This window comes from Kryptolebias marmoratus, linkage group LG12 (assembly GCF_001649575.2).
Source record: "Kryptolebias marmoratus isolate JLee-2015 linkage group LG12, ASM164957v2, whole genome shotgun sequence".
Classification (NCBI taxonomy): Eukaryota; Metazoa; Chordata; class Actinopteri; order Cyprinodontiformes; family Rivulidae; genus Kryptolebias; species Kryptolebias marmoratus.
The window spans coordinates 10,316,989-10,326,543 of record NC_051441.1 but is presented as its reverse complement, the minus strand read 5'-3'; the positions used below and the strand labels follow the sequence as shown (position 1 = coordinate 10,326,543).

Sequence of the window (9,555 nt, the reverse complement as noted above, 5' to 3'; positions counted from 1 at the left end):
CCACAAGAGTTCAATATTAAATAAGCTCTATCATCCATTAACCCTTTGAGCTCAGCCTGTAATAAACTGCACTTTTCCTCCCCTTGTAGACCGTATCGATGTGGGGATTTTATAGTTTTTTTCTGTCTTTTTTACCAGTTTTTTTGGGAAACATGAACGATCTAAAATGTTTGAATACAAATATCTTTTCTGCTCATTTCACGCTATAGAAGTGGTACATGTTCCTGGAGCTGTTAAAGCAACCCTAACACAAGCTTAATAAAAAAATAAAAATAAAAGCAGAGCTGAGATCCAGGAAATAAAGATTACCTAACCTTATTAGCGTCATCTAAAGAGGCTACCTTTGGTGGAAGTGCCACAGTGTTGCACAAAGGGTTAATGATAAGACTAAGGCCATGCAAGGCTTGTTCAAGTTATGTTTTTGCACATTTGTGAGATATTATGTCAGTATTTTCATTTTTTTCCAAGTGCCTTTTTATTATAGGTAAATATAGAACACTATAAAAAATGATTATATAAAAATATATTTTTCCTGGCATCATGTTCTGTGGTTGAACATGCAGAATTTTAGTTGTGAAAGTCTCCAATTGGTACAACATAGCGGTGTTCTCCTGTTTTAGAGGAATTTTATTACGATATTGATAAAAATGTCAATGAAAACAACAAATGTTTAATAAAGTTGAATTTGATAAGTCTGCTTTCATTATTGTTTCGAGAATATAAAAGAAAACAAATATTACAGAAAACTATTCTCTTGTAGATGAACACTTCTTTTGAAGAAAAACAATCGTATTGCTTTGATTTTGATTTACTTTCAGGAACATTTACTCAATTTCCAGTATTTCAGTTACAAACCATGCATAACTATATGTAAAAAAACAATATGTGAATAAAATAGAGCAGATTCATTTCACAGATTCAAGGCTAAAAAGGAGATGGCTTTATTAAGTTAGAATTTACAGAGGATGGGGGAGGGGTTCGAAGGAGAGGTATATTTCATTTGGTTTCTGTATTCTGCTGCGACTGCTGCTTCTCTTCTTCTGTCTGAATATTTAGTTCCTCTTCAAGACGCTCTTTAGCTCGGACCACCTGAACAAAAACAGGAACAGAAATAACTGTGAGAACAGGAAAGTGGAAAACAAAATCCTGTAAATTACAAAATAAAGAATCATTACTCCAAGTAATTAATATATGCTGAATGTCATTAAACATAAATTGATACCAAATACAGAATCTTGCATGTAATGCATGTATTTTTGTATTTCTACTGTCTGTGCATTTATGTTCAAGTAGGTTATAAATACATTTAGCACATCTCTACACAGTTGTGTTACTTCCTTTAAAAATGCAACACTATTTCCAGGAGCTACACAGCATGGTTTCAGTGTAACTTTCAGAGTTATTCACTCATTCTCAGAATCAAAATGGTGACTAAAAATACTGTGCCATTTAACAAGAGGAAAACTTGGCATTTCCAGCAAGCTAGATAATACAAACAAATGAAAACTGAGGAATTCTTTTATCTGTTCATAATTAGGGGTTTGAAATTGTTTTACAGCTTTGTGGATAATGTTCTGTTATCTGTGCATTAAACATCCAGTCTACGTCGTAGTTAAAAATAATTTTAAAGTTTATGTAAACACTGCACATAACACTTAAGCATCTTGCAGCTGAAGATACAAAATACATACCTTTGATTGTAGATAAAATGAGCCGCCCACTGATTTGTCATTGACTTTAAAAAGGTGATCGTAATTCTGCAGAAGATAAACATTTTAATGTTAGTGTTCATTAGTCTGCATTTGAGCTTCATCAAAACTTTAAACAAAGAAACTGTTCCTTCTGTAATGATGTAGCAAGAGAATACATGCAGTCACTTTGTAATAAGTAAAAAACAAAATACATGTTTTTCATTTTGGTTCGGATCTGTTGCCATGCGTGTTTTTAAATAGCTGAAGCCGTTTGATGAAAAAAAAAAAAAATTTTCGTCAGGATTTCTGTCCTTTTTGGCAAAATAAATCTCAAATAAATGCACATACAGCCATAAAGGGAAGAAAAAGAATGCACCCTTTCTATTTCTACTAAGGAATTTACAGATTGGTATATTTATACATGTTATTCAGCTACACAGGTTATGATGCTCCTATATAAAACTAATCCAATTAGTGACACTAAAAACGGAGTTGAATTGAGAGTTTCATTACTAAAATCTAAATCCTTTTTTGTTTTATTAGATGATACAGCGATTCAAGGTGACCTCTACAAAAAGATACACTTCTGTAAGGAAGACACGAGAGTTTCTACCTTCTGAATGTCTTCAGGACTGAGCGTGGAGATGTTGAGGATTTGCTGAGCCTCCTGCAGGCTCATCCCAGAGATGCTGGAGGCTGCAGCTGACTGCTGACCTGTCCGACCCCGCGCCCGCGCAGCCGCTTGACTGGCTGTGAAGCAGAAAAATAATACACACAGCTATAATGAACACACACATAATTAAATATTATGACATAATTTGTATCAGAGCCTGTTGTGAAACAAATTAGGCAGCAGTTCCAATTTAATATTTATGAAGCAGAAAAGGGAAATATTATAGAAATGTAACAGGATGGCACCAAAAGACAGTGGCTGTCTATTAAGACAAACAGTTGAGCTTGTTTCAGGGTCTTACCTGCAAATTCTTGCTGTAATGCGCGGGCAAAAGCTCGTCCCACCACCTGTGCTCCCATAACTATGATCTGTGCCAGATATTTCGCCTGGAAAGAAAAATAAAGACCAGATATTTAGAAAGCATCAGGGTCAGCGGAGATTAATGGTCTAAACATGACATGATAGGTGACAGGTGACTAATGATAAACACTGATGTAACAAAAACGTCATAAACTGTGCGACGGTACAACAATATTTTTGTTAGACGCCAAGCTAACATCTAAAACATTAGATATTCTGTGGACGAAGAAGGTAAAGTCCCCTTAAAAAACGCTGCTGTCAAAAACAGCGACACACCTTTTAAAAATGTTGTCAAAGTCAACAGAGAATACAACGCGACTAAACGATGTTTACTTACCATCTTAAAATATTATTTAGCCTGTCTGTCGTCTGTCTTCGCATATGTAGCGCTGAAGGTTGCTGAGGGGTCAAAGTTCAAATATTACCGACGTTCAAGACGGTTCAACTGGACGCTATGTTTTGCAACACTGACACCTGCTGGCGGGGAAGTCTAACTGCAGCTCAAGTTTAGACTTCGCTCATTATTTCTCCATCACTAGTGTTTCGTTACATAAGAACAGATCATATTCATCAATAAATATTTCCCATGAATACACAGTGACAATAAGAACTGAGTTCATGAGGTGTTTATTGCAAGATGATTTAGAAAACAGTCCACAAACCTTTACTATAGAAAGACAGAAACAAAGTGTCTTATTTGCTGTATAAAAACATTTTTTAAAACATAGAGCAAGGCAAGTTAATCCAATCCAAAAATACCAAACAATCACAAGTATCTCTGAGAATCACATGTACACATCAGATAAACTCATTTGGCAACTGCCACACGTTTTCAACACGAGCATGCATGACTGAATCAGCCTGATCAAGCCAGTCCATCCGAGGGTGTAAACATGTTTATCTTGGATCCGTCTTGGGTTTCTGATGATATTGCTGTAGCCCTGAGTAAAGACTACACACTGGCTGTTGATGCTTCCACTGAACCTTATTAATACTGTGCTGTTTGTTTCACACCACAATCACTTATTAGTAGTCAAAGAGACAAATGAAAATTAGCTCATTTAGTAATATCCCTTAAAAACCGTCATAATTTCTCCATGAGTCAAAAATTTAAGTTAAAACTACCAAGTTGACAATAGAGAACAATCATCTTAAAGTATAAAAAGGCCCCTTAAAGACTCACCATGTAGGCTGTTTGGCTTTTAATGGATAAAAAATACATTGTTATACGTCTACCTATATTCACGGATGACAAAAGGCTAAAATCGAAACAGGACAAAAACACTACCCTACAAATCATGTTAAAATGGCTTTTTAAATTTGGCATAAGAATAGAAAATACATGTCGACTTTAGAAACTCTAGTTTATGGTCAAACATGAACACTGACGACCCTGTTGTATCATTAGAGGGGTTTTTGCACCTGAAGTTGAAACCTGTTACAGTTACCCTGTGTGTTTTCTCTGACCAAACTGGAAGACAAAGTTGTGTTTTATGCAGCTGCATGAGATCAAATCATTCAAATAATTAACTGTGAACCCATTCTTATGACTGGCCAGTACAACATCCAAGCACTGAAGAGGTAAACATTAACATCTAACAACTTTGTACACAGAAATCTTATGATTATAGCATACCTAAACACAGACAGTCTTTCCTTTATAGCAGAATACCTCAGTGTTTATTATCAAATCATTACCACAGAAAACATAAGAAGCTACGTTAAAATTCTCATCCAGTTATGTGTGGGTTTGTGTCAAAAACGGAAGTATTATTACTGTGATTGCTTTCACTTTGTTCACATTAAACTGATTTTGATTTGCGGATTATCAGAATTATAACTGAGATAGTCTTGATTTACACTCTCAATATTGTCATGATGTTTTTTTTTTCTTATACAGTGACATTGTGTGATCCATTCAGATCTGACCTACAAAAAAGCAAATTTTTATGTTAAAGTCAACATGAATTAAAGTGAAGTCTGATTTTCTAATACCTTACAGATACAAGACTAAAACCAGAGGGTGTTACATTGTGTTGGTGTTAATATTTTTCACAATGTGCAATATTATTTTGTGTTCAGTTGGCTGCAGAAGATTAGAAGATATCTGAGAGACTTGCTCAACAAAGGAACGTCAAATTAATTCCTAAGCTCCTCTTTGCTGTCAGCACCATAACTGAACCAAAGGCCAGAAGACGACTTCTTTAATCATCCTGAAAGACAGGGAGACCAAAGTGAGGAAAAGTGAAGTACACTTACAAAGAAACCTTTAATATATGCTGAGTCCCTTCCCTGTAAGTTTATAGTGAATGTTTGAACAGTGGTCAGCATTTTATTATGCTTTAAATCTTAAAAAAATTAAAACAAAAAAGAAAAAACTGGGTAAACCATTTCTGAAAGAATTCCTAATAAGTTTATGGTCTTAATAAAGGGTCTTTTTCAATATAAACTGATGTGTGAGCAAGTTCATTTTTTTGAAATTCTGATTGATATCTTTCTAAAAATAGAGAAAAGAAAAAACAAAACTAAACAAAACATGTTGTCCATACTCTATAAACCCGTTTTTCAATGTCTACCCAGTCATAAAAATACTAAAACCTAACTCCATCCTTTTCAGAACTGTGTAGAAACCTGGCATATGTTCACTCACCCACTCATCTTCATCAACACCCTCGAAGGCCTCCTGAGGCAGCGGGTCGTCCAAGTTCCCCAACTTGGCCACCATGGCACTCAGCAGCTAAATCCCACAGACACATATTTAGTGTTCAGATATCAGGCAAACACACCCCTATACCAGATATCATTTTACTTGTGTACATGCTTTGTAACTTTGGCTCAATATGTAAAAGAAGATGAACTGAATGGATGTTCTGAATGACTACAGAAAACAACCTTCTACTCACCTCCTCTTTTTTCTGTTCATCAGTTTTTTCTTCCAGGTAAACAGACGAAGGCAGGTACTTCCTCACTGGAGCTTCTTTGGGGGCCTCACTCACTGGAGGAAAATAAAAACACACACTGAACGAAACACTCAAATGTACCGGGACATGTTCAGTGCCGGCATGCAGACTGTAAAGGAAGCATCTCGATAAAGAGTTAGAGCCGTGCTGTTGCACCTGGTGTCATGTCTTTGGGCTTCAGGCTCATCTTTTTGTGCTGGCCGTTGGAGCCGGAGAGCCAGGCTGATGCGGTGAGCGCAGGTTCCCACCACACCACTGTGTCAATGTACACATCATCCTGGAAGAACTCTTTCTGAAAACCCAAAGTGGAAACAGATTTTGCTTATCAGATACAAACAACAGGAGGGGAAAAGCAGAGTGTTGTCATGTGCGATGCAGGTGGCTCACTTTGACCCGGGGCACTCTGAAGGCCACCGGCTCTATGGTCGTCTTGGTGAGCATCAGTCCCACAGCGATCTCCACATCACGCACGTTGCACTCTGTTTTAGGCAGAAAGACCATCCCCTGCAGGCAGAATTAGTCATTATCTGATTAACAGTTTAATCATTCATGAAGCACATTGGAGTAATCAGATGTATCAAAACCCATCAGATAAAAGTACCTTATGAGGCTCTGGAGAGTTGAAACTGCTGCATTCAATAAAGTACGGTTCTTCAGGAACCAGCTCGTAAATGTACACTCTGGTGTCACCCTGAAAAACAGAAAAATCCCAGTTTATATTCATCTTTTGTTTAATACAACTTGTCAAGCGTCGGCTGTAGAGTTTCACTCATGTTCTTACTTTTCCAGTGAGAAATGCAACGCTGGTATCAGGATCGTAGAAAGGAATAAGAGTGGAGGGGGAGACGTTCACAGAAGTGCTGGCTAAGGGTCCAGAGGCTACGGAGTCAGAAGGGTACAGATAGAGTCCCCTTTCACTGCGACTGAAGGACAAAAAGGATCAGTGGTCAGGGTTTCTTCTGAATGGATTACCAGCAAAAGAAATTAGCAGGAAATGAGCAAACTGGTCCTGATTTATGTGTAATTATAAAAGAAAGCCTTTTTTTTAAGGAAGGTCTCAATACTGCCAGAATAGTCAGCCAAAGTTCATTTCTGCTTGCTTTAATCGTTGCTTTGCACCAAATATGTTCGTAATTTGTAGCACCTGTCAAATCCAGACACCAGAAGGTATTTGCCATCGCACACCCACACAACACGAGCCCCTCTGTGGCCCTCTGGACCTGGGCCCTCCTGGATTCAAAAAAATGATTATATATAGAGAAATATATGCAATACCTTTTTTAGATTAATCTTTGATTTACATTAATGCAAAAATAGTCCTTTAAATGAATCTAATTATTAAAGAAATCAGTTTTTTATTGTTTATTCCTAAAAGCTGTGGTTAGTCTTTTTAAACCATTTTTAGCCTATAAACCAAAAGACAAGTCTCATTACTTTGTACAGTGTGTTATTTTACGTACTTGTAGAGGTGCAGTGGACTTGCGAGGGTCATAGATGCGAACTTTTCCATCTTTGCAAACGGTGGCCAGCAGCTTGCCATCTGGGCTCCATGCCATGCCGAACACCTGAACATAAACAACAAGAAGAAACAAACAAAAAAAATAAGATGAAACTATTGAACTTTAGGCAAATATATTCTCATGACCAATTTGTTTAATCACAAACCGCATAAAACAACTTCTGAAGAGTTAGCAAGGATTTCACAGTTTTTCTGCGTTAAATTCAAGTTGTTTGTGGTCTTTCCTGGTTCTTGGTCACCCACCTGGTCCTCGTGTCCGGTGAGGACTTTGACCTGTTCTCCACTCTCCAGGTTCCACAGTCTGACAGTGAAATCGTAGGATGAAGAGACCAGGATTCCACTGGCCAGAGGGTGAAACTTGATGGAGTAGATCTTCTCTGTGTGGCCTAGAAGGAGTCATGGCAGCTGTCAGTCAACTTCACTGTGATAATCGCCGTCCTACGGGGCCCCTGAAGGGTCATGCTCACCGAGCTAAGTCTTGCTCTCGCAATAATTTCACACCCTTTTTTAATTACTTGAATTCTTTACCATAACATAACATTTGAAACTGAATTGAATTCAGAAACAGCATCACTGCAAACAGACAAATTTTACTTTGTTCCTCATGTTTTTCCTCCTACCTTGCAAGATGAGCTCAGGCTCAGTAATGGTCTCTTTCAGTCCACCTTTTGGTACCCTCCACACCCGGATCTTAGCATCATCACCAGCTAAATAGGGACACACACATTTTAAATACACACTCCATCACATACATAAAAAAGAGATAATTAGTGATTAATGAGGCTTAAATAAAACTACAAGAAGTATAAAATTTGGCTTTGAGAATAGGAAATGTTCCCCTGAATACTTAAAAAACATCTAGGGCTTGTTTGTTATAAAATTTGAATCAACTCACCCACAGCAAGTCTGTGTGTGTCAAAAGGGTCCCAAGAAAAGTCGGCCACATTTACAGAGTTCTGGATGGTGGGAAAGGCCGTTTCTGGAAGTCTGCCCGGCTCAGAGCGCTGACAAGAAGAATCATAAATTCATACAAAAGCAGTAAAGTGCAGGAGAGAAAAAGACCAACTACAGTTTCACTTATTTAAAACCCTGATTTCTTTTCCCCCAAGCAGCTGATATACCTCAAGCACAGCGATCTGGCCTCCAGAGATGGAGAGCGGCACGGCCACACGCTGACGGTTGACACAGAAGCCGTCACACTCGCCAGGTGTAGTCAGGTTGAGGTTGCGGATGTTGGTGATGTGTGTGTCCCGGTGCATCACTACACCCTGGATGTGTCGAAACTTAGACGATGGCCCTGGGGAAAAAACAAACAAAACAAAAACAAGTAAAAACAAAATTTTATTTGTATTTGTATTTGTGTCTCAGGTGTGTGTGTTTCTACCAAGCAAGCTTTGGATAGCCTTGGTGCTCTGGCTGGGACTTGGACTGGGGACGAAGCCTGAGGAGAGACCGGAGGTGGTAGAAGGTGAGCGGGACGGGGCGGCGCTGCTGCTGCTGCTGGGGGTGCTCAGAGGACTGCTGGAGGTGGAGCAGCCACGAGGCTGATCCTGGAAAAGCAGAAGGGGGATTGTCAAGTCTCTTAAATTAAAAACAAAAAACTGCCTAAAATATCAATAATAATTTTAAACTTGTCTCTCACCTCTTTGCTCCCTGAACTGGCCATGTCCTTCTTGCCTGCTGTCTGTTTTGTTGGTGGTTTGGGCCGTTTGTCTGGATGGAGGCTGACTTTCTCCACCTGAGGACAAACGGAGCTTCTTGTTTTATCTGTCTGTGCTGTACAGACTGGAGTAACTTGTTGTGAGGGCGGGGGTCTGTTACCTGTTTGTTCCCTCCCTTCCACCACTCCTCAGCAGACATTGCTGGAGTTGAGCCCAGTGTGTCTGGGTAAAGGTCTTCATGAAACTCCTGGCCTGAATGCTGGAGGACAACGGGTCACAGGGGACAAGTGTATTGATTAAGAAAACCACAACAAGAAGCGAATCACGAGTCTACTGAATGTGTGGGCTCATCTACCTTACGAGGGACTTGGTAGCTGACTGGAACGATGCAGCTGTCCGTCAGCTGAAGAACACGCATCACTTCACAGGACATGACATCCAGCGCCAGCTTGGGTACCATGGCAACCCCTCGTGTCGACGCATCAGTTAGACAGTGGCTCACTAAAAAAGAAAGACAATCAATACTATAAAGGAGGCTGTAGTAATCTCTGAGTAGACAGATAAAAATCCTAGTTTCACCTTGAGATAGGAAAGGCTCAGAGGAGGAGATTTCAAAACAATCAATCCCAGTGTCTCCCTAAAAGAAAAGAAAAAAACATCATTAACTCAAAGTTATATCAAGTCAATTTGT

General features: G+C 38.9%; 1 protein-coding gene across 3 annotated transcripts in view; it reads right to left on the bottom strand.

The window, feature by feature from the left end:
- Nucleotides 1-913: 913 nt before the first annotated feature.
- The window catches only part of LOC108247640 (mitochondrial import inner membrane translocase subunit TIM16), a 99,395-nt gene continuing 90,753 nt past the window's right edge, over nt 914-9,555 (bottom strand). The window contains exons 11-31 of one of the 3 annotated variants that reach the window (XM_017435936.3): nt 9,444-9,501; nt 9,220-9,365; nt 9,025-9,123; nt 8,846-8,941; nt 8,588-8,753; nt 8,325-8,500; nt 8,099-8,207; nt 7,824-7,910; nt 7,447-7,589; nt 7,145-7,249; nt 6,829-6,914; nt 6,466-6,607; nt 6,286-6,375; nt 6,072-6,188; nt 5,841-5,976; nt 5,628-5,719; nt 5,375-5,461; nt 2,666-2,750; nt 2,305-2,441; nt 1,692-1,757; nt 914-1,089 (exon numbers count right to left, since the gene is read on the bottom strand). In XM_017435936.3, the coding sequence (XP_017291425.1) occupies nt 997-1,089; nt 1,692-1,757; nt 2,305-2,441; nt 2,666-2,750; nt 5,375-5,461; nt 5,628-5,719; nt 5,841-5,976; nt 6,072-6,188; nt 6,286-6,375; nt 6,466-6,607; nt 6,829-6,914; nt 7,145-7,249; nt 7,447-7,589; nt 7,824-7,910; nt 8,099-8,207; nt 8,325-8,500; nt 8,588-8,753; nt 8,846-8,941; nt 9,025-9,123; nt 9,220-9,365; nt 9,444-9,501 (2,316 nt within the window). In that variant the 3' untranslated portion in view covers nt 914-996. Of the gene's footprint in view, nt 1,090-1,691; nt 1,758-2,304; nt 2,442-2,665; nt 2,751-3,061; nt 3,193-3,335; nt 4,938-5,374; nt 5,462-5,627; nt 5,720-5,840; nt 5,977-6,071; nt 6,189-6,285; nt 6,376-6,465; nt 6,608-6,828; nt 6,915-7,144; nt 7,250-7,446; nt 7,590-7,823; nt 7,911-8,098; nt 8,208-8,324; nt 8,501-8,587; nt 8,754-8,845; nt 8,942-9,024; nt 9,124-9,219; nt 9,366-9,443; nt 9,502-9,555 lie in introns of those variants that run through there. The other 2 variants (XM_017435934.3, XM_017435935.3) reach the window with 2 other exon arrangements.